Genomic DNA, 24,867 nt, shown 5'->3' on the forward strand with positions numbered 1-24,867 from the left:
GATCTCATTTTGACCTCAAAGTACGGTGGTTCGATTTGTCACTCTAAACTACACAAAAACTTGGTGACGCCTCTGCCGAGTGAAGTACTCAAAACAAGCAACAGCAAAAATAAAAATATGTCCAATCATAGCACTGGGCTCATTCACCAAATAGAAAGTAGGGATGATTGACAAGTCGTATTGCCAATCAGTAACAAGAGTCTGCTATCGACGGAACCACAAAATCTTGCGTGATCTCCTTCCTCCACCCGCAGTTTCTGACAATTTTTTTAAACGGAGAGTCAAGATGTCTGACCTCTAAGGTACGCAAGATGCGCTAACATTACTTCTGATTTGTAAATGAGCATCATTTATAAATTAGTGCTTACGAAAAAATATAATTATTTTTAAAGCAGATTATGGCAGGATGGGAAAAAAGTGAGTGCAATGTGCAGCATGTTACCTTGAAAGTTACCAAGAGATGTGTGTATGTGTGTGTGTCCGTGCATGTGCGCGTGCATGTGTTAAATTATATGTTCAAAAAACCTGTGTTCTGTCCTTTTGGCTGATGCTACTGTACTCAAATAAAATTTCCAAGGTTGGCAGGTCTGTGTTGGCTGGAATTAAAAACTCTGGTGCTACCAAATTAAGTCCCTGGCCACATCTCAAAGTTTAGAGCCCCTCTGGAGATTTCATGTTCTTGTTCATGTTTGTCAGCATCTGTTTACTCTCGGAACTCTGGTTACCTCTAACAATCCAAAGACATGCAGGTTAGTTGAACTAAATATGCCAAACTGTCCTTCCCCAAAATATGTGTAGATTAACCAGTCGTTGCCATTAATATAGCAATGGCATTAGGAAATAAAACAGACTATTGTAAACTGTAAACTGACTCTATTGTAAATTGTAATCTGTGTGCAATGTCGCTTCATTATGACAGCTAAATATGGCTTTAGGACTACACAATGTTTCAGAAAAAAATATCATAAGTTGATCTTGAATTAGATTTAGAGTATTTACCTGTTTGAGTTGTGTCATCAGCAGGTCTGTATTGGTGTACAGTGCCTGCCTCTCTTCATCTTCATTTTTCCTCTTTTTCCAGCGTGATGGAGGTTTCTCAGCTTCAGTCTTAGATGTCCTTTTGTTGCGCTGTTTTCTCTTACACAGATCGGCTACAGTTGTGTCAAGATCAGCATTTCCCATTAAGTGTCTGTTTTTATTCTGTAGACATTAAACATATAATGAGTTCAGATGCAAAACCTGCAAAGTGCGTCTGGCTTGATTTCTTGTTAATAAGCATTTCTTATTAGACTCTGTTTTTTCATTTGATATATTTTATGTTTATATATTTAAAGAAGAACATTTTCTGGAAGGCCTTAAACTTTTGTGAAAATCATAAAAAATGCTGGCACTGACTGGCAACTTATAAAAAAAACACTGGCGAGGAAAGAGTTAAAATCACATAACCAACCATTTTTATTGTGTTTATTGTGTTTTTAAATGTTACATATGTATTCATATATTAATTAGGGCCGGGACTTGATTAAAAAAATTAATCTAATTAATTAGAGGCTTTGTAATTAATTAATCGAAATTAATCAAATTTTAATCACATAGAAATATTTGACCTGAGAACATTGAGAAGTTATTTTTTCACATGGATTTTTACTATACCACGAATAATGACTGAATACATAAGCTTAAACAACAAAATATTGTTTATTTTTGTTCAACCAAGTCGTTGTACCCGGAGTTTGGCTAACGTCCACGCTAGCTGCTATATGTTTTGCATTGAGATGATACTTGAGGCTCGATGTGCTGCGGTGATATGTGAATTCCTTGTTGCATAGTTTACACACAACCATGCTCTTATCGACGCTTCCATACGTTCGTTTTTTATTAAAAAAATTCCCATCCATGGGGCCAACCAAAGCGATCTCATCAGCTTCTTCGTTCATGTTCACTGTGGTTTGTTGTTGTCTGAAGTCATGAAAGCTAGTTGGTGCTCCAGTATAATCGGTCCGCCGAAACTCATCCAATGAGAAATGTTCCGCAGTGCAAAAATAAGTGTGAATAAAATGTGTTAAAATGTTTAACATGTTATTTTTTGTGTAATTAATTAATCTTAAACCGGCCCTAATATTAATATTAATAAATAACTATTCATTTTAGAATATAGTATATTAATATCTATGAACAAAATGAATTAATATTAAGAATATAATTAGAACAATATACAGTATATTTAATATACTAATTATATACCCACAGAAAAACTTAAGAGACCACTTCAAGATTTTTTATAACTTTTCTAAGGGGCGGTTTCCCGGACAGGGATTAGACTAGTCCTAGACTTAAACACTTTTAAAAGCTCTCCAAACTGAAAATAACTTGCACTGACATATCTTAAAATACATCAGTGCCCTTTGTTTTCTCAAAATGCACACAAGTAATGTTTTTAGTAAGGCATGTTTGTTAAAACTAGTTATATTTCCTAATTAAACTAAAGCCTAGTCCTGGATTAAGCTAATCCTGGTCCGGGAAACCGCCCCTTAATGTACTATTTATAGGTGTGTTAAGTATATATATATATATATATATATATATATATATAGATATACAGGGAGTGCAGAATTATTAGGCAAGTTGTATTTTTGAGGATTACTTTTGTTATTGTACAACTACAGTGCTCTTGGTCAATTCAAAATGTTAACAAACCCTCAAACCTGAACATTTAAGTAGTAAAAGTGAAATTTTGGCTTTCTTGAGAGAATATTTCTATGTACATCATTGTTGGGCAACTGTTGGTGTGCGGAATTATTAGGCAACTAAATGAAAAACAAAGATTTTACCATCTCACTTGTTTTTTTTTTCACCTGTTAAAGTGAGAATAATAAACAAACTCTACATTTACAAAAAAAAATTATAAAACAATAAAAATTAAAAAAATATTAGACTCAGTGACCAATATAGCCACCCTTCTTTTCGATAACAGTCACAAGCCTTCCATTCACGGATTCGGTCAGTTTCTTGATCTGTTCTGAGCCAGCGTTTTGTGCAGACGCAACCACAGCCTCCCAGACACTGTTCAGAGAGGTGTACTGTTTACCTTCACTGTAAATGTCCTGCTTAAGAAGGGATCAAAAGGTCTCAATAGGGTTTAAGTCAGGTGAAGAAGGGGCCATGGCATTTGTTCCTCACCTCCAAGGCCTCTACCGGCCAGCCACTCAGCCGAGCACCTTGATGCATGTGCTGAAGCGTTGTCCCGCATAAAAAAGTCTTCTTGAAAGATGCAGATTTTTTCCTGTGCCGCTGCTTGAAGAAAGTGTCCTCTAAAAATTGGCAGTAGGTCTGAGAGTTGTTTTTTATTTCCATTTTCAACCCAAAAAGGTCCAACAAGCTCATCTTTAACAATACCTGTCTGTGCCTGCCTGCCTGTAATGTAGAAGACACTTTCCTCAAGCAGTGGTACAGGAAAAAGTTTGCATCTTTCAGGAAGACTGATTATTTTGTAAGACAACGCTCCATCACATACACCACAAGCACTCCACTGCATGACTGGCCAGCAAAGGCCTCAGAGGTGAAAAACCAATGACATGGCCCCTCCTTCACCCGACCCAAACCCCATTGAGAACATCCGAGCCCTTCTCAAGCAGGACATCCACAGTGAAGGCAAACAGTACACCTCTCTGAACAGTGTCTGGGAGGCTGTGGTTGTGGCTGCACAAAATGTTGGTTCAGACCAGATCAAGAAACTGACTGAATCTGTGAATGGAGGGCTTGTGACTGTTGTCGAAAAGAAGGGTGGCTGTGTTGGTCACTGAGTCTATATATTTTTTTGTTTTTTATTGTTTTATTGTTTTTTTTGTGAATGTGGAGTTTGTTTGTTGTTCTCACTTTAACAGTTGAAAAAAAAAGCAGGTGAGATGGTGGAATTTTTGTTTTTCATTTGGTTGCCTAGTGGTTCTGCACACTGGTGGTTGCCTAGTGGTGATGTACATAGAAATATTCTCTTAATAAAGCCAACATTTCACTTTTACTACTTAAATGTTCAGGTTTGAGGGTTTGTTAACATTTTTAATTGACCAAGAGCACTGTAGTTGTACAACAACAAAAGTAATCCTCAAAAACACAACCCGCCCAATAATTCTGCACTCCCTGTATATATATATATGAAGAGTTTGGTTCCAAAACGCAATAAACGCCATTTTTGAAAAAAATGAGTTACTGCCAGAATCAGTATTATATCAGGTCAGTATTATAAAGTAAATTCTTAATTTTATGCAAAATCCAATTTCCGCAGTGTTATTCTGTCATCTTTTCTCCCTTTTTTCCCAAAATGCAATAAACGCCACTCCCCCTTTTCTACAGAATGCCATAAATCCACTCCTCCTCAGATTACAGCGCACCATTCACGCAATGTAAACAAAGAATGGCGGCGCGCTGAGTACGCGGAATCCTAGTTTTCCTCATCTACTTTGTACTTCGTGATCACCAAACAAACAAAAACAAAATAATACTTTAATAGCATTGATAAACCTGTGATGGTTTTCTGTGACGCGAAAGAAACGTAAGCCATCAACATCTAATAATTTACGCAGAGGAACTCGGGAGACCGGTGCTTGTTTGGCCGGGCTGACAGCATTAAGTTACTGTCATGATAACACATTGACCCCAGGGGATCTTATGAAAAACTTTCCATAATTTTACTCAAAGTCAACGAAAATCGAGCAGGACCAAAACATTTTACAGCTGATCGCTTTGAAAAACGTTAAGCGAGGACGTCAAGTATAACCGATGACTTCTTAATATCACAAAGTAAGTGTTTTGATTAATGACAATAATGTTTATATTTTTAATTAGTGTGTTCAACTAGTCAACTAAATGAATATAACATGGCAAAGATGAATGCACATTTATATAGGCGATTGATTCAATAGATTTATAGCATTTTTAATAAAAACTTGTCATGGATTTATTGCATTTTGTGGAAAAAATAATCAGTTTTTATAATAAATCTTTGAAAATTAAGTTATGGATTTGAATTTTTTATGTTTTTATAACCTAAAGATGCTATGTGAAAGTTTGTAACAGAAAATAGTGGTTTTCATCTTGTCACTTTCTTGGTATAGAAAACACGTTTTTACCAAAATTTGTCAAAATGGATTTATTGCGTTTTGGAACCAAACTCTTCATATATATATATATATATATATATAGATAGATAGATAGATATTTAGTAAATTATTTAATTACATAATTCATTAATATGCTAAATAATCAACACTTTTCCTCAGTTTTTATAAAGCTTGAACATGTGTTAAAAAATGCCAGGTCTTACCAAAGAATTTGTACTGTCCAGTCTTACTGAGCTTTTGCTGTCAGTGAGGCTTTCATCCTCTGATTGTATGCTGTCATTAGAGTGCTGATGTGTGAGAAAGGAAGGAGGAGGTGTGCATTTGTTCTTCAGAAGGTGTTTAAGCAACTCATTTCCAGAGTCCCCATTCTGGGATGTTGGAATTGGGGAAGTTCCCGCATTACCCTCTTCAGTCTTTACAATCCCAGCCTCTGCTGTACTCAGACTGAGTGCAGGCTCTCCCTCAGTATTCTGGCACTCACTGGTCTCTACCTTTTCTAACTTAATGTCATGGAGAAGCCCTCTTTCAACTTCAGAGCCCACACTTGATTGTTGTTGCAGCTGAGTACCTCTAGAGAGATTGCTTTCCTGCTCTGCAGATGATGATAGACTGTTAATAGAGCATAAGGGATTGGAAAACTCAGAGGCGTCCTGGTCCCCCAAGACAGCGGCACTGCATGTTGGTGTGGATGATGTCTCAGATACAGATGGTGTTAATGGGGCAGTGAGGTAAGGGTGAGGTGTATGTGTTTTTAAATCTGCATCAGCATCCTGTTTCTTCTTTCGATTCCTTTTCTTTTTGCCTTTCTCCTCAGGAATGATGTTAGAGTAGAGCTGGATCAGAGACTGTCCTGAGCTGGGGAAATTAGGAGGTAATTGGGTTGTAGTATCAATGCCAAATGAAGAACCCTCACCTCCAACATAGTGTGTCATTCCAGGCTTTCCAAACCCAGTTGGACGAGACTGACCTGGTTGTAGACCACACATCATAGGGTTCTTAGGTTGAACATTTGGACCTATATCTGGACCGAAAGAGCAATGGCCAGACATAGATTGACACTCTCCACTGTGAAGAAAGGCAGGACCGGAACCCACAAAGTCTAAAGTCATGTTTGCTTGCTGGGGAAATATTGGGCGCATCTGTTGTTGTTGCTGTTGTGGTCTTAGTGTCTGAGTAAATTCTTGTGACATGTCTAAATTAAAGAAGGGCATCTGGGAAAGGCCACCCATGCTGTTGTCAGGTCCAATTCCCAAGCCCTGCTGCTCCAGCTCTAGCCTCTGCAAGGCCCTTTGCCTTTCAACTTCCTGCATAAGTTGAACCCGTTGTTTCTCTTGCTGTTCTCTAAGGCGCTCTCTGCGTTCCCGCTCCTGGAAACCCTCGCTAAATGGATTATTATCATCAAACTTTACATGAGGGGCACTGCTACTGGCTCCATTTACTCCAGATACAGCACTAGGCTGTTCAGTTTGACCTCCTGGAACAATTGTGGGAGGTGGTTGCCCCTGGAGAGGCTGGGTAGCGGTAGACAACGGCATCTGAGGCAGCATCCTAGGTCCGCCGATTGGGCCACCAGCACCTGGGTGCCATCCTGGCATGTGAGAAGGTTTGGGTTGACCAAGATGGGGTTGTTGCATTGGAATCATGGAACCTACTATAGGCTGGCCCACAGGAGGTCTACCAGGCATGATTCCAGGGGCCTGTCCTTGGATTCCTGGAATGGCCTGGATTGGAGCCATTACACCAGGTTGAAGACGTTGCTGCTGTTTAACACGATATTCCTCAATAAGCTCTGCATGCTCCTTTTGCTGCTTTCGTATCTGCAGGTGTAATAAACAGACAAAAGTGTGTGTGTGAGCCAGAGCACTATAGAGAGAATTTACTCTTCTTTTTTGTTGTATTTGGCAGTGCTTAAAAAAAATGTATACAGTAAAGAGTTAAATAAGATATTGTCAAAGAAATATGTCAAACATCCTTTTAATGGCTCTAGATGCATTCACCTATTTTTCACTTAACTGATCCAAATTTAAAAACAATTAAATAGTCAAATGATTTTTCTCTCTGGCTTACGTCTTAAAGCTCAGTTACATTTTCCATTAACATCTGTGAGAAATATAATAACATAAATATAATGTAAAGGTTCTTCACAGTGATACCATAGAACAGTGGTCCCCTAACCCAGTACCGGGTCAAGGACAAGTTGTCACCGGGACGCAAGAACGTCCTGGAAAATGTGTATAATAACTAGGTTTGGGAATCGAGAATCGAGAATCGATTGGAACCGGGACTAGCTTTGCGATTCTCCCGGAATCGTTCAAAAGTTTAAATTTTGATTCCTAGTTTCGATTCACAGTCCGCCGACCGGAAAAAGAAACCGCTGAACACCAATGAAGAAGCGTCTGTTTCGTGCATAGGCACGTCGAATGTAATAAAGCACCTCGTTCATAGAGTAGAAATAAATGTGTGCCCCGTCTTTGACGCGCTGCGCCGACCGTCCTCTGCTGCCTCTTCCTCTGTCTCTGACCCCCAGCTTGGCACCGCAGTGACTGCACTGCAGATCGTATCAAGTAAGTAAAACAATACATATACAATGAGGGCTCGCTAAATTTCAAAATCCCTGGTAGAAAAAAGAAACGCTAAAACAATGTTAGTCTCTGAAAACAAAAGGACTTATTATTTTTAAATTACTTGAGTTCGCGCTTTTTGCTGAGCACAAGAACAAGCGCGTACTTGTGAAAAGCGGACCCGGGATGCAGAGGAGCGCGCATCTCAGACGTGAACACGAAAGGAATAATGGGTTTAATTATGCTTTCAGTTTCACTTATTGTTACGTGAGGATAGTAATGACTGACAAGACGACGCCGTACATACTACCTAACAAAATCTGAGAGAATGCAAAAACATTAAAATATTTTTCCTATGATAGCCCGACGGGCAGAGCGAAGATGCATTTTGGTAACCCGATAGGAATTCGCAATAGCCCCGGGACGTCGGGCTAGCGATTTTGCGAGCCCTGAAAAGAATGCCTTGCGCCAACATTGAGCTAACAAATTAGCCCATGTATTTTTTCATAGACAATTTACGAGCTAAGAGTGCGAATGTTAGTTAGCCCATCAATGGGATCACGGTAACATGTTCAAGTACCTGCAGCAGCATCATACACTCATGTGTAAATGTGTTTTCATGAGGTTTTCAAAAATAAAGCTCTCTTGAGAAAAGTGTACCCCTGTAAAAATATATTCATAATTTATAATATTTATATTCAAGTTCATAGATTTGATATTTATATTGTAGTTGAAAACAGCCATGTGAGAAATGAATAGTAAAGTGCATAAAAAGTCAAAAGTTTATAAAATTTAAATTGACGGAGAAGGTCATACTATTTCCTTCAGAAAGACCATTGGTTAGCTAGCTCATTTAAAATATACTAAACATTTTTGACCCTGCCTCTTAAAAGAATCGGAATCGATAATCGATAGGAACCGGAATCGAAACAAGGAATCGGAATTGGAATCGGAATCGTTCAAATTCAAACGATACCCAACCCTAATAATAACTATGTAATAGCTTTATCGAGTGTTTTGCCCTATAAGAGCTCATATGACCTTGAGCGTTTCCACTTTTCTACCAGGATGCGCTCCCTCTTTCCCATCACATTTGTGATCACATAGGATTGCAGTCTTACTTCTAAGCACAATCGATCAAAGAATTGCAGAAGTATGGCTTCATGAATTATTTTCAAATGTACACCGCAAATCAAGACATTCAACTCTGTGACATCACAAATGACTGAAAAGTATCACCCCTGCAAGGCTTTTAGGAAACAAATACAGAATTATCATTGATAGTGGCATCATGATAAAAATAAACACTTTTAATGCAGTAACCATAGTTTAATAGTTAGTTTAACTAGTGTTGTTAAGGCTGGGTTTTATCAACTCCGAATTATTTCTAAATTTAAATCTATTCTGTCTTTTAAAGACCTGGAGATTCATGCTTTCATATCATCACGTATGATTATTGTAATTTGTTGAATTATGGTTTATCGCAGCGCCAACTATCTCGTCTTCAATTAGTTGTACTTTACTCCACTTTGCGTTGTGCCTAATATGAAAAGGTCAACACCTTACTGATTACTTAAATATCAGTTTTACACATTTAGTATCAGGGGGTCCCTGCTCCGTGCCTCTCTCATCTAAGGGGTCCCCGACCCAAAAAACGTTGAAGACCCCTGGAGTAGCGCTTCACAAATGGAAAAAATGGTTTTATGTTTAAGTATCCTTGGGTTACCAATCTGTTACATTCTGCTCAAGCCTCGCTGGCAAAGTTGATCGTTTAGCTTGGTCATCTGAATTTTCTGGATCAGATTTAGGGTTGTATTGATAAGGTAGTAAAGATGATATCAACTTCTGTCAATATTGCATTGGTAGCTGATCTTTCAAATATGGTAAAGAGCATCACATTTCCGGCAGACGATTGAGGTATTGGCCAATCACAACGCACTGGATAGCTGGCCAATCGGAGCACACCATGCTTTTCAAAACAATGAGCTTTGTACAAAATCAACACGTTTTTAGAGAGGCAGGGCATAGGGGAGCAAAAAGTATGTATGATATGTGGGAATGAATGTGTTTTTTACCATAAACCACCCAAACACATTGCATTACACCACATAGACAGAATAATGCTCTTTTTAACAACAAAATTCCCATCTTTGCTTTTCTACCTTTAATAAGATAATATACATTATTATTTATTATATTTTTTTGATCACTGACTGTTTATCTCCAGTGAGCTAGAATTTTGTTTGTTTTATCTTTTTTTTATGCATGTATAAGAGAATTATGTAAGAATTTTGAAAACTCAAAGGCATTAAATATTTTAAAAACATAAAAACCTTATTAAAAGATTAAAAAACTCTACCGTGATACATATAGTTATCATGATATAAAATGAATCCTACCGTGATAGAAAATGTTTGTCATATCGCCCACCCCTACATTCAAATAGCATAAAGTATTACAGTGGCATAATTACTGGCAGATATTCTTCTCTAAACAGCTGCATTATCTGTTCCAGCTGCTTTTGAACCATGTTTTGCTGTTCAGTCACATGTTTTAGTTGTTCGGCATCCTCCTCTGAGAACTCCCGCCCAGCTTTTTTTGCTGTGCGTTGTTTTGCAGAGAGGGCCTTTTTAGATTTCCTGTGGGACCCAATCTGGTCCTCTAGAAACTTTTGCTGCATTTGAAGAAGCTGCTGTGTTTCTTGAAGCCACTCCTCATACTGTTTCCTCTGTGAATCGTCTGGAGGACAAATTTTATGTATTTACTGATTTACTGTTTTTAATTACACTGGCAAACAGTATCTACGTGATACTAACATTTGATAACAAAAAAAATGCACTTACTGACAAACCCTGGTCCAAAGTTAGGGGGATTGGGCCTCACAATTTGTGGTGGCAACTTCCCATCCTAAAAAGATTTTTTTTCATATATACATCTTTAAAACAGGTTCATTACATGGGGGGAAAAAAACAGTAAATATAACTTGATCATGTACCAGTCCAAAAAAATGTTGAGAGAAACCAGATGGATCTTGTCCATGTGTTCCAGGTACCTGTTGCATTCTGCCAAAAACATAAAGAGTAAAACAAAACTATTGACCATCATTTTATTAACCTTGTTAGTGTTCCGAGATAATAAAAATAAAGCAGGTGGGAAAATAACTTTTTTTTGCTCAGAAAAGCCAAACAAACTTTACCTATTCATAACTATGGGTTTCATGCCCATACTGTTCTGTACCATGACTTTGTTGATCCCCTTTAGAGCCACCATCTTTGCCTTCATGATTGGGTCAATAATGGAGTCAAAATCTTAAAAAAAAAAATCACAAATGTTGTGCATACGTTTACTTTACCAATCTTCTTTAAATAAATAAAACTTCTCTAATATGGTGGTTAAATTACTCAGGATTTTCCAAATATGCATTAGGATCATAGACAGATCTTAAATCTGGTCATTTGTCTATCACTGTATTCTAATCCAACAAATGTAATATTAATATTTCACATGATATTTTGCATTATAGAATTCCCATTCCACAATTTTAACCGTTTAAAATGTTTCATAATTGTAAAATAATTATGGTATACAAATGTAAGTTTAAATACAAAACATTTACAGTATTTACAGAAAAAGCCAGTGGCGGGCCGTGCATTTTACACTTAGACCTCAGTGGTGTCCTTCCTGATTTAATCTACCTCTCATACCATCATGACACCATGGCTATTGAAACCTTGAATAGTATACAGAAACGCAGTATAACAGGTCATTGCCCCAGGTGAAAAAGTAGTACACTTCCATAGTGTACTAAAGGTGTTTTATTTTCGCACACTAATTTTGTACTAAAAGGCGGAGTGCACAATGTTTGAAAAACGCTTTGGAAAAGGAGACGGGCCGACTACCAAAACACACTTATAGCCAATCAGCAGTAAGGAGCGTGTCTACTAACCGACATCCTTGCCGGGTTGCGTATGTGTGGGGCGGGTCTATTAAATGAAGGTCCAGATTCTATTGGGGTAGGGGCGTGTTTGTTTAGGTGATTTCAAATATCAACATTGCCTTTCAAACATTGTGCACTCCGCCTTTAATATACTAAAAATTCATCTTTAGTACTTTTTAAGATGTTCTTAAGATTATCTAATCAATGCAGAACCAGCCGCTAACAAGCTTTGAGAGACACAGGCTGCACGCGTGTTTAAATTGAAACCCCTGGTCAGTTTAGGAGAAGTGCCGTTTTGGTTGACTTTTGTTTTTGTTTTTTGTTTTTGGTGTCTTTCACAAATACAGCATGGCGATACTTGCACTCACTCAATTGGTTAGACTGTCACAAAGCCTTTCTGTATATTTCTCATATTGCATCCTTTCTACACTTTTGTTGGGTGATTGAGAGTTGGACTGTGAGTATCAGAAATCCTCCATGTCACGTGGTGGTGGACAGCCAATCGCCGGCTCTTTAGGTCATTACATGCAAATACAGGCTCACACAGACACAGCCGCTTGGCTTTTGAAACCGAAATTTGGCACTGAAAGATAAATCATTTTTCAATACTCATAGTATCTGAGTTTTTCGTTCAATACCATATAAGTATCGACGTTCGGTACCCAGCCCTAAATGGAAGTACGCTCTTTGACCATTCAATCAAAGGACAAGAAAATGCTGACTTCATTCTACCCCTGCTTGATGGCCTGAAGTGACCAACTCAAAATCTGATGGATAAAGCCTAAGCATCATTGCACTTCATTTCAAATTTAAATTAAAATTCAAAAAACCTGAGCCAGCACGTCTGTGGAGATACAAACAAAATTCTAAATTTATGTTACATTTCAACTACAAATACGACCCACTTTCAATAAAGATTTAAATATTGAAGGTTCCACAAGTGACCTATACACTGTTGTCAGTATATTCTGCTTTACATTAAAATCCTCAAAAGAAATAAACGCTGCTGAGTCTTCTTTATAACACTATTCACATGTTGTGTAAAGGATAAATGCTTTTCAATCAAAATTCACAGATATGAAAATTTAAAGCTGCAAGAGTGAGCACTGGTGATTCTGTAGTCCTTAAGGCAGATACCTTGACCATGGCAACACACAATGGCTGAAATATAATTGGATAAAAGCTTCAACATAAAAATAGATTACTGGAAGCAGCATAACCAAACTGTATGGAAAACATTTAATGTTCAGGATTCAACAACTTTTATTCGAATTGTACAACATTAGTTATCAATTAGTCACAAAAAATAGGCTTACCAATGTTAGGGAAAAAAGGGTCACTTGACCGTTGCTGAATCATGTCCTGCATTTGCCTTTGTTGTTGTTGCTCCTGTCTTTCTTGATCCAGAAGATCTTGCAGAAGGAGTGGCTGTTCATCTAACAGTAGAGGCCTGCTGTGTTCATTCTGGTGCCTTTGACAACCTTGTTGCCCGGCAGCCCCAGAAGTAAACATGCCCTGTTGAGTATGGTTTAAGGAATGAGGATCAGGCTGCTGACCACTAATCACGGTGAGGTTCACTTCCGCTTTTTGGCCTTGTGAAGATCCAAACCTCTGCAGAAGCACCTGCTGGTTTCCAGACTGCATCATATTTGGGTTACCTAACGGTGCTCCTTGAGTTACAGTTGGGTCACCCCTGTTGACCATTGTCACTCCAGGGCTTATACCATGACCTTGCGGTTGTCCTTGTATCATCACCATACCCATGCTGGACTGTACACTTGGGCCAAGATTAGTTTTGACAGTGGAGTCATTTGGTAGAGGTGAAACTATGGATCCACACCTAGTGTCTTCAATTTTCTCAGTTAACATGTTAGACAGTACTGGAGCAGAACCAGAACTTATGGCAGCACAAGGCTCTTTTAAAACCTTTGAGACATCATCTTGACCACCTTTATTGCTCATGGATTGATTCTCATTCATTGAACTTCCAGTAAGAGAATGCTCCTGGACGGAAATTACCCCTTGATGTCCCTTAGTTTTATTATTTCCGTCAGGGTTATCAAGAACCTCATTTGATAGGTTCTCCTCTAGTTTTACATTCATAGAATTGTGTACATCCACTGATTTAAGTTGGGCTGATGAAATATCTTCATGTGTCACACTTATTTTCTCAGACAAATCCTTCTGAATATTTGAAGTTTCCCTATGATCATCTTCTATTGGGTCACTCAGATCTAGATCTTCATTAAACATATCTTTTTTGTCTTCAAGGTTCAGTTCAGGATCTGTGTAAGCAATAAGATCAAACTTACCAGATTCCAAAAGATCATCAAGGTGAAGGTCATTTGTTTCCAGGTCTAAATCTTTGCCATCATCTGCATCAAGGTTCAGGTTGTCCAGGTCTTCATCAACCAAGTCTTTGACCTCAACGTCATCAAGGTCTTTCACAGCAGAATCATCTGTGTCTATTTGTCCTTCAATACCCTCATTACAAGGTAATGTTATTTCTTCTGTTGGACCTGAGGCTCTCACAGGAAGAAGTGCATGCTGAGATGTAGCAACTGAATCACTACTGACAGAACTATTATGTGGTGATGCTATTGGAATCTGTAGTTGTGTTGTATTCACTAAGGTACATGGCTGGTGATGCCGCGTTTCTGTATTAGTTGATGTCTGCAAGTGACTGTTAGGTTCATGTTGAGAGTAACCCGACATTGGATCCATCATTCTGGGACCTTGATTTCCAGTAAAAGTAATATTTTGGCCTCCCATGAAGCCAAGTCTCTGAGAATAATTAGTATGATCCAAAACATTAGGTGGCCCAAAAGGTAGTCTGACTCTGTTTTCTGGAGCTCTGTGACGAAGCTCAATGAATGGTTGGCCCATTATATTGTGTTGCTGCATTTGAGGACTACGTGGTGGAAAATTCTGAGAAATACCCATCTGATGATTACTGCCCATTGACCTTACAAGATCAACTGACAGAGGTCTTCTCATATGTAGTGGAACACTGTCAGCCATCGGGCCACTTTGCATCTTGTTAGAGGGCCCGAAGAACTGATCTTGGCTTGGAGGTCCATGAGGGAATCCAAACCTAGGACAAATTTTAAAAGATTTACATTAAAATGTGTTTCTACCAGTTAATAGCACAATGTATGAGAAGGGGAGAAAAACACTTACCTTTGTCCTTGGTGTCTCATTCTAATGTTGTTGAGATCCCTGGGGATTGGTGCTCGGGAGCACTGGGGTTCATCAGGTAAGGGCCCTCGTTGATCACTAAGGAAAGTTCCAGGAAATCTTTGTCCTGTCTGCACTGGTGAAGAACTCATAATTCCTGGATATGGGGGTGGAGGTCTACCATAAATATCATTTTGAGGTCCAGAATCATCTTGTAACCAGTGCGGTGAAGTCCCATGTGCAGTTGTAGCACTTGTTTCCTGGAGTCCCTTTTCCTGTCTAATGGCACTTTTCTCCTTCTGCTGTTTAAGAATCAATTGTCGTAGTCTTTGGCGCTAAAAATAGCAATAACATTATACAATCAGTAACTTGTTAATAAAAGAAAAAACTTTAAAAATAAATAAATAAAAGGCTCACTACTCTTAAAAATATACATATATTTTATGTAAGTAATCAGACCTGTTTAATTTTGTCTTCAGTGTCTCCAAGCAGTGGTTGCATTATGTTCTTTATTTCTGATGTGTTGTCTGTATTTGATGAAAATTCATGTGATGATCTTTCCCCTGATTGTGAGCATGGGGTTAATGGAACTTGTTCAAATGGATCATGAACAGGTGTCTGCCTAGGGTTTGTCTGTGGTAGAGAAAAAACTTCAGTTGAAATCCCAGAATGTTTGGGGGTTTGAGAACAAGTCGCAGATGGACGAGGGAATTGGTCCTGAATTTTGCTCTGTGTTTGATGGCCAAATGGGTCTGTTTGATTACACATGATGTTTGTATGGAGGTTTGGTCTGGGGAAGGCCTCTGATCCAGCCCCTGGGCAAGGAGCTGTAGGTTGGGAATACTGTTCAGTATGAAGACTAGGAGGCTGCAAGTAGTGATCTGGGATTGTCTGACTACTTGGGGATTTAGAATATCTCTCTCCAAGGGAAGGCCTTGGGGTACCTGGCATTTCTGCATATGGATCAACTGCAGTACATGGAGATTGTCTGCGAGTGCAAGACTGTGATTGAGAAAACTGATTAATTGCTGCAGTTTTAGTTGTGGATGTTGGCACCGGGTATGGATCAGAGTGTGGCCTTGGGGTACCAGGCATCTGAGCATATGGATCATAGGGTCGTGGAGTGCTGGGAGGCTGAGCATATGGATCAGGCATCTGCTGAGGATTATCTGGTCTAGGTGTAGATGGTGCCTGTGAAAATGGATCCCTCATGGGTAATGGTTGGGCAAAAGTACTTCCTTGTGTTGGATGCACTATTCTGTTCTCATTAGTAAAACCATCCCCCATTGATGAATGAGGTGTGAGAGGCTGATGTACCTCAGATGATCCTCTTCTTAAACCTTGTTGTGTTGAGCTGGATGAGTTTTGTTGTGACTGGAAAGGATGCATAGGTGTTCTGAACACTGGCAAAGATCCAGACTCATTACTCCCTGGAACAGGTGTTAACAAAGGCCTAATGTAGGGGTCAGAGAGGACCATTCGGTTATTGGTCATGTGTTGGTATGATTCAGATCTTTGTACTGGTCTGGGGAAATTTTCTCCTGATGTGACATTACTGATCAAGTTCCGTCCTTGTTGTTGATGCTGCTCTGAAACTGGTCCGGGTCTGGTTGGACCCTTGTTGGACCTGGTTGGATGTTTCACAAATGGGTCTGATGGTTGAAGTGTGTCTGGAGGCTTTGCATATGGGTCAGTGCTGGTGGATGTTGGAGACCCATATGATTGGGCTGGTGAGGGCCGACTCCACTCTGGCATGTCAGATGTGGAACCTCTGCGAGGTGTGCTAGGCCCAGATGGTGGTGGCCGGGGGGTTCCCACCATTTTGCCATATGGATCCCAAGGTGAAGAGGGACGGGAACTAGATGATTCGGGTGAAAACATTTGAGGAGACTGAGGCTGAGATAAGGGGCCTTGAGGATACTGGGCATCCGAGGTAGGAGTCTTTGCTGTGGATGAAAGAGGTGGACGTTGGGGACGCAAAAATACATCATCTGATAATGCAGATGATGTTGGTGTTTCTGGTGTTTGGCTTTTTGTATAGCAATCATTGGGTGTTAACACTTGCAAAGCAGAAGCATTACCCCCACTGCTGGTCTGAGGTTTAATCGGACTCTGACTTCCACAATTAGGAGTGTCTCCAACCGAGTTCCCACTGAAATTCTGTTGTTGCTGCTGTTTTTGAAGTTGTTGTTGCTCATTTTTAACCTGTTCTAACTTTTGAGTGGCTTCAATCTTGGCTTGTTGTTTGCTCTTTTGTCTCATTTGCTGCCATGGACACAAAACGCAAAAAAAAACTGATTAATTAAACTCAGCATTTAGAAAATGCATATGCACATTTCACAAGTGTTAGAATGTTGGAATTTTGTTTAATCAGCCAATATGAGCTGCCACAGAATATTGTTAAATGTTTCAAAGTGGAACTCTGATATGCAAAACATTTTCATATGTGGCCCAGGCATTTGTGATTTAATAAAAAAAAATGGGAACAAAACTAGAGCAGATGCTGACTATATTAAATTAAACATGCTATTAAGCAGTGGTCCCAACCTGAAACCACAAAATCACATGTGTTTTGAAGTAAAAATGCATTTGCCTAATAATTAGCAATAACTTCTCTTGCTACTTTGCCTCTGTGTAAATAAAGAGAGGCATCAGCCTTAAAATTTTCATAATCATCTTTAAGCATTTAAATAACATTCATTTTATAATATGATTTAGCTGTTGTGTAAATCCATTCAATGCACACCTGAGCAGCATTAAAAAGTAAGTAAAGATTTCTGTGTTAATAATCCTGGAATTCATATATTAAAGAATCTGATATTGAGTTTGCCAACCCCTGGTCAAAGGTTTGTGCTGTAAAGCCCACTTGTTTTGTTCAAATTATGCATGCATACATATATGCACAAACCCCTGCCCAGTGGTTGCCAAACTTAGCCTCACAGTTTAAAATATTCTATGTAACTGTCCCCTGGACTGTCAATCACCTGTCTTAATTTCCACTCTTGCTCATGCTCAGACTCCTTGTGCTTGAGTGGGTCCTTGAAGATCAGCTCTGTGTCCATGGGAACGCTGGGATCAAAGGGATCAGCTGGCTGCTGATGTTGCTGTCTTTTCATTGTGTCGTTAGACAACTGAACTTTGTTTATACGAAGGGCTGCTCGGTTGTCTCTTGCCTTTTGCTAGTAGTGTAAAAAAATATTTAGAAACATAAACAACTAAATTAAATCATGTTTTGCATCCAGCAATATGAAATTTATTGAAGCATAATCTTTAGCACATATGGTGCCCTTTCCTGAGAGCTAGCTTTCCTCCATAACTTAGCAATTTGCTTCACTCTAGTTGTCCAATCTGTGGGGAAAAAATCAGATTACATGTGGTTGGTTTTTGTCTGTGTCACATTTTTTCACATATACATTTTAGAACTATTCATTTACCTGGAAACTCATCTTGAAGGTTAGGGAAATTCATATTGGTGTAAAGGACAGGGGCCACAGTAGCCATTTCTCCCAGTGTTTCCTCTTTTTCCCATTTCAACATGCTCCTCTGAGCATTGGACATTGTGTCAGTCTCCGCCTCTGGCTGAGGGACTGATCCAGGCACAGGAGAAGTCCAGGGACCCATAACTTCACCTATCTGACTGAATTTCTTCTCTCTGTTGTGAAATCTGAAGTTAATGAGTTTACTTTCCAAACAAAAAAAAACTATTTTAATTTATTAAAACTGATTATAAAAACAGAAATGCCATAACCACATGTTTTTAGGAGATCACTCACCGTAAATTTTCTGGGAAAGGCATACGGTGAATAGAAGAGAATGTACCAGATACTCCAGCTCCAGAAATCATTTGGTTTGGAAAAAATTGGGTATTTTGTCCCATCATACCATTTGTCATAGGCATGCGTGGGAAAATTTCATCATCGACTACAAACGAAACCATAGAGAAACAAAGTAACAACGTGATCCTTAAGTAACAAGTACAACATAATATATGTTTATGAATTATTTGACATTTCGTGTAAGCAAAAAATACAGAAAATTGGTTAATACCTAAATTTCGGATAGACACTGCACTGACTGGTCCACAGGGAGCAGTGTTGGGAGGGTGAGGAAGCGGAGTTGGTTGACTAGTGCTTGGACTGAGCACTGCTGTGAATAAATCCTCCACATCCTTACCTTCCAGTTCTAAACAAAGTCAATAAAAGTCAGACAGATATGACACAAGATAATTTTGAATAAATGTTACTAAAATACATACTTTAAACAGGTAGTATGACAAAAAAATCTAAAGAGGTACAAAAAACCCTCCAAATTAACATTTAAATAAAACCCTTTGCTCTGTTGTAGAAGAATATTTTAGGGGGCGAACCTGGAATTTTGTAGAGCTTGAGAATGGCCCCTGCAAATGAGAAAACAGAATCAAAAGACAGCAATTGCACAAAATTTCACTTGATGAGAAAAATTCTTATTGATACAATCATAAAAATACTGTCACGTCAGATATCCAATGTAACAAGATTGTTACAAAGCACATGAAGTGGTTAACTCTTACCATCAGTAACCATTTGGTCCAGCTCAGGATTCAGAATTACATTTAGTGGTTCTTCCTGTAATGTCTGAGACCCTTTAGCAGGATGAGGAGCAGCCGACTGATCATTTGAAATTGTGCTAATGTCCAGACCAGCTGGAAGAGAGACACAAAAGGTTAAACTGCTAGTCTGAAAAGCTCTTTTACATACTTAAATGCAGAAAGCAACTGCAGAAAACCACAGTTCTTTCCAATTTGATTTGATAAAAATCTACATGTGACTGCTTTATAAGATAAAGTGATATTTTATGTCATGGTAAAATGAGCATTTCACACTATTCATTATTTTTTGCTTTTTTGTTATTAGGGACCTGTAAAAAGGTTGGTTTATTGACAAATAGACACTTTTGGCAAATTTATCAAAAGTGGCAAAGTAAAATACAGGATTAAACATGGTCTAAAACATTGTGTGATCACATAGCTAAAAATACACATGACCATGAGTTTGTAATGTAAATGCTAACACAGGCTGGTGCGTCCATGACAATGTGACATGTCAATTAAGAGAAAACGCTTCCCTGCCAATGACGAGAATTTCCGGCTTTCCGCAATAATGCTATTATCCACCAGGATAATAAACTTCCGCAATTTATACAACCCAGAAGTAGAACCTCGCGTGAAAGAGAAAGAACTCTGTGTATGTTTTAAAGATCACTCTGCATCAGATCTCTATTACAAGTCCTTCACAAAAATGGAATTATCTCAAATTTTGCTCAAAATTTTGATGATAAAAAGTGATAAAAATAGAACTATTGAAGGTAGGTTTTTTGTTTGAAAGCAGAGGGTCTGTTCTTTCATTTGATATATTGTTTGTTTATATATTTAAAGAAGAACATTTTCTGGAAGGCATTAAACTTTTATGAAAATCATGAAAAATGCTGGCGCTGACTGGGAACATTTTTTAAAAACACTGGGGGAAAAAGAGCTAAAGATAGATTTAAAATGTAGCCAGTTATGTGCAGCTTTAAATGAAATAACTGACCATAAAAAGTACACATTAAAACAAAGCACACTGGCATATTCTTAAACCAAATACATAATTAAATATGTATTAAATGTTTATAAATAATATTTTTTGGAGACTCAAAATCTTTTTTTAAACATCTCCCATGATGCAGTTAAACCCCTAACAAACTAGTAAGTTTAACATACCAAGGTCAGTCCAAAGAATAAAAAGAATGTGTTCTTGCAAACTAAAAAGACTGGATGCATATGGACTCCTTCCTCTATAGCAGTCATTCTTAAAGTGTGGTCCCAACCCCCCCCCAGTGGCCCGCAAAAAGATGACCTAAACTAGGCAAGTGTTTATACAATCGTCACTTATTTAAGTAGATTTTTAAAGTTCTTGCAAAACTGTGATATCAGTTCTTGCCATTTTGTTTTAATAACGAAAAAAAGGATCGGTGGCTAAACCAAAGAGGAGTCAAAAGAAAAGTTCAAGCGTCAACTAAAAGCAGCTAAAATCCACAGATCTATTAGTTTTGTAATGTACTAGTTTTTGTGTCATGTGTAAAATCCCTGTAATTTCAGTGATATTGGAAATGAAGGGGAACATTTTTTCAACATTTTATTGTTACCATAGTTATAACCATAGACCTCCTATACCCACCACCTCAGGTTTAACTAATGGCTCTTTGGAATGACATTAAGTGGGACCTAGGCTGTTACAGTATGTTTAATTGCAGTTACTCATTTCACATTTGCTTTTTCAATAAAATTCATATAATAATTACTGAACATATCATTGCATTTGTGTTTAAATAATTAGGTTTTGACCTGAAAGAGTTGCATTATTAAACTTAAATTTAGATCATCCTTCCTTCTTTGTTGTTTTTTGGGGGGCGTGTTAGAGTGGGATTCTGTTAGGTGGTCCTCAGAAAAAAATTGGAAGATAAAGTGGTCCATGGGCTGAAAAAGTTTGAGAAACACTGCTCTATAGCACATAAAGTTCCACCGAACAAATCTCAGTAGCAAATAATCAAAATTGCCTAACAGGTTACAATAGTGACCACACCAAGCATTCACCTTAGTGTCAACACAAAGGTGTGTGAGACAACATGCAGATTGTTTGTTTGTAATTAGTAATAAGAGAAAAGCAAAAAGCCAAAGAGGAGTGTGTGTGTGTTAGGCAAGGGAACATGCAGAAATCTTCAGTACATAAAGTCTGAGGGCCCATTTAGGGGCGAAGAGGCAAAAAGAGGGGGGCAGCTCTACTTCCACAGCCAAGAAGACTGTGCCAACTGGATTCTTACCAAACGGAGAGGGACTGTCCACCTGGAATGGGCATAAATCAAGACCTACAGGAACCCAAACCAGATAAAACCAAAAAATTAAAAAACAGAAATGTGAAAGAAAGAACATAAAAGCAAACATAAGGGATGCAAAGATACAATAAAAACAAATGATGTGAGATGTGAAATGCAAGTGTGAAAAACTAAACACAAATTGGAGGTGATCTTTCTTAGTTTGTTATAGCATGTGCAGAGCGAAGAAAGAAGAAAAAAGGGAAACTATGTCAGGAACAGATCTCAGGACTACCTGATTCAGGGCCTGGCTTGACCATGTCATCAGACAGCATTCCCAGGAGATCATCATCTGAATGGAGAACCAGCTCTGCTAAGGGGTCATCCACATTTGCTGAAGATCAAGAAAATGAAGAGTTTCGTTGCAAAACGAGATAAATCCATTTTTTTACATTTTTGTCAAAACATGTTTATTATTATGTTATCATGTTATTATTTTGTTTTATGGTGCTACTTAGCTGTATTTTTAAAGTTAAGAAGGTTTAAATCAAAACAAACCAACTGCAGTTGAATTGAAATTAATTGGAATGCACAACCAAAAAACAAGTTTTCTGAACAATTAAAAAAATGGTAGTTATCTCGTTTTGCAACGAAACTCTTCAAATAAGGATTTCTGAGCCTTACTGCTAACATTTTTGTTTAACTTTACGTAACTTTAAAAAGAAGAATCTTTAAAATATAAAAAACATTTAAGGCATTATTACATAAAACGTAATAATATAAAACAAAATTCAATTTATAGTAGGGATGTCAAAATTAACATGTTAACACAAATTCATTTTAACGCCACTAATTTTATTAACATGTGATTAACGCAACACAATTTCTGTTTAACCCTTTGTCTAGCCAATAGTTTGATAAATTGAGACACACTTGATGTGCCTTAGACAGTAAATGTGACCCATTGCTGTCAAAATGAGTTGGAGGTTTTTATAAAAATAAGAACATTAAGCTCTCGTCTAGCAAATCCAATGCTCTAAATGGTCGTTAAACATCTAAAACGATCTTTATGTGTACATTTCCTGAAAAGTGTACCGTCCTAAGTGCTTAATCTAGTACACAAAGCATGCGTGTCTGGTTTTGGTTTTAAAACATGCAGGAATTACAAAGAAGAGTGGATGACTTCCTTGATGTTAAAATAATAATTATTAATTATTAATAAGTATGTAAACATTTGTATTCTGGGGATACAAGAGAAAGAGTCTGTAAAGTTTCAGCTCAAAATACACCACGGATCTTTCATTATACGATGTTGAACATGGAAATTTGTGACTGCAACAAAAAAAATGCTGTTTTTGTATGCGTTTCTTTAAATGCAAAGAATGCTTCTGTTTCCCTCCCTGCATGCAAAGTAGGGGGTAGAGCGCTTACGCGTGCTTTGGACTACATCAAAATGTGTCTCTGGCAGAAGGTTTAACTATGCGCTCATAAGGCGGAGTCTGTGAGAGGTCATGGGTGGGACGTAATTAATGTGACATCACATTGACAGGGGATCCCCAACAGCCTGTGACTGTTGAAGTTGAAGGAGATTACACCAAAAAGAATAGATAGATTTGTATAATTACAGAATGTTTCTGCACACAAACAGGCAACTTATTTTCTTCTAGAAACACATTTAAAAGTATTGTTTAGTTTCGGGAGCTTTATATATTAAAACAAAGGGGTTAAATAAAAGCATAAAAGCAGAGCTAAAAGAGAACCTTTGCTCTATGGGAGATAAAAATCTTTAAGGACAAACAAGCGACCCCGAAAGCCCTCAAATAGCTTTGTGACTGGTCTTTAAACCAACACAGCTCTTTATTAGAGTGCTGGTAAATTGAGTGTTTAAAACATCTGAAGTTTAACTGCAGGCAGAGATCTGCTGGACTGGGTGTAAATGAGGGTTGAACTAAGGATAAGGAGAAATGGTGAAAAAATGAGTTGAAAAAGCTCTAAAGCCTGTATGCAAAACACAACTGAAGACGACACAAAACTGCCACACAGGGGCAAAAGTTCACTTGAACATCTTTTTTCACTATGGTGTGGCACATTGTTTGGCAAACAGATGAACAGACGGCCTCTAAGGCATCCCCCGCTGAAGTTATATGGTGAGAATCTGCATTTGGGTTTTGAGATAAAAGATATAGCAATAATGTGCATTGAAGTTCTCAGCAGAATTTACTCCAGTGAAGGAGGATAAAATGTGATTGACGGGTCTGAGTGCGAGAAAAACACTGAACAAAGAAAGGCACTTCACAGTAGCCGTAGAAAATTCAAAGATGTTTGGGCAGCACTTTTTGTGTATTTTTCAATCACAGTCTAAGGGGCGCACTCACACTATCCAAACCAAACCGCGCCCGGTCATGTTTGATCTCCAAAGCTTGGTTCATTGACTAATGTAATCGCTCTGTGGTTAATCACTTCCTGGCCGGCTTGCAAAAGTGAGTACAGTGTTAGTGTGTGCTTCTGGGGGGAGTAGGGAGGGGGGACAATCGCGCTGGAGCACGGTTTGGTTTGGATAGTGTGAGTGTGCCCTAATGCCTTTGGCAAATAGGTTCATGTTGACATGTATATAGATTAGGGATGTAACAGAATTATACATTTCGCGGTATTCCGGTATCAAATTTTCCTGGTATCATCGTGGTCAGATGATTCGATAAAACGTTAGTTTGTTTTTTTTGGGCCAAGTGAAGCGAGCGGAGGGATGCAGGAACTACAATTCCCATAATCGTATTTGTGCCACTCTGATGCCTCTCTACAAGTAGAGCGACAATGGCGAATGCTGCTAGTGGCAGAGGAAAAGAAACACGAATTTTAAATCGGATGTGTGGAAAAAATGTGGGTTTGCTGTGACGAGAAAGGACAAAAGGTGACGGGCATACAAAAAACGAGTGTGAGTGAATCTGTGAATGAGGAGAGTGTGTATGCCATTTCTCAAATGGAAGGCTGCAACCTCCTTAGGTCACATATGCAGGCTGCATAAGTCATTAAGCCTGGTTTATTTAAGTTAAATGAGTATTACATTCGCAAGTCATGAGCTTATTACAAAAAATTCGATTAAATAAGAATAATAGTCAACTTGAAAAATTTTAATATTCTGAAATAAGACTTCATGACGTATGCAGCCTACAAATGCGGCCTATGGAGGCTGCAGACTTCCGATTGACATCCTGTATCAGTAAGTGAGCTGACATAACTCTGCTCTAGG

The 24,867-nt window shown here is 38.3% G+C and overlaps 1 protein-coding gene across 1 annotated transcript in view; it reads right to left on the reverse strand.

The window, feature by feature from the left end:
• kmt2ca (lysine (K)-specific methyltransferase 2Ca) overlaps positions 1-24,867 on the reverse strand; it is a 232,967-nt gene that overhangs the window by 47,956 nt on the left and 160,144 nt on the right. Inside the window, exons 28-45 of the mRNA XM_073864088.1 lie at positions 21,916-22,014; positions 21,630-21,674; positions 19,342-19,473; positions 19,159-19,188; positions 18,840-18,974; positions 18,566-18,713; positions 18,227-18,444; positions 18,066-18,140; positions 17,777-17,970; positions 15,252-17,057; positions 14,796-15,127; positions 12,932-14,709; positions 10,875-10,986; positions 10,674-10,740; positions 10,522-10,585; positions 10,182-10,417; positions 5,321-6,931; positions 1,000-1,200 (exon numbers count right to left, since the gene is read on the reverse strand). Of these exons, the coding sequence (XP_073720189.1) occupies positions 1,000-1,200; positions 5,321-6,931; positions 10,182-10,417; positions 10,522-10,585; positions 10,674-10,740; positions 10,875-10,986; positions 12,932-14,709; positions 14,796-15,127; positions 15,252-17,057; positions 17,777-17,970; positions 18,066-18,140; positions 18,227-18,444; positions 18,566-18,713; positions 18,840-18,974; positions 19,159-19,188; positions 19,342-19,473; positions 21,630-21,674; positions 21,916-22,014 (7,283 nt within the window). The remainder of the gene's footprint in view (positions 1-999; positions 1,201-5,320; positions 6,932-10,181; positions 10,418-10,521; positions 10,586-10,673; positions 10,741-10,874; positions 10,987-12,931; positions 14,710-14,795; positions 15,128-15,251; positions 17,058-17,776; positions 17,971-18,065; positions 18,141-18,226; positions 18,445-18,565; positions 18,714-18,839; positions 18,975-19,158; positions 19,189-19,341; positions 19,474-21,629; positions 21,675-21,915; positions 22,015-24,867) is intronic.

The sequence above is a fragment of the Misgurnus anguillicaudatus genome, chromosome 25, assembly GCF_027580225.2.
Source record: "Misgurnus anguillicaudatus chromosome 25, ASM2758022v2, whole genome shotgun sequence".
Classification (NCBI taxonomy): domain Eukaryota; kingdom Metazoa; phylum Chordata; class Actinopteri; order Cypriniformes; family Cobitidae; genus Misgurnus; species Misgurnus anguillicaudatus.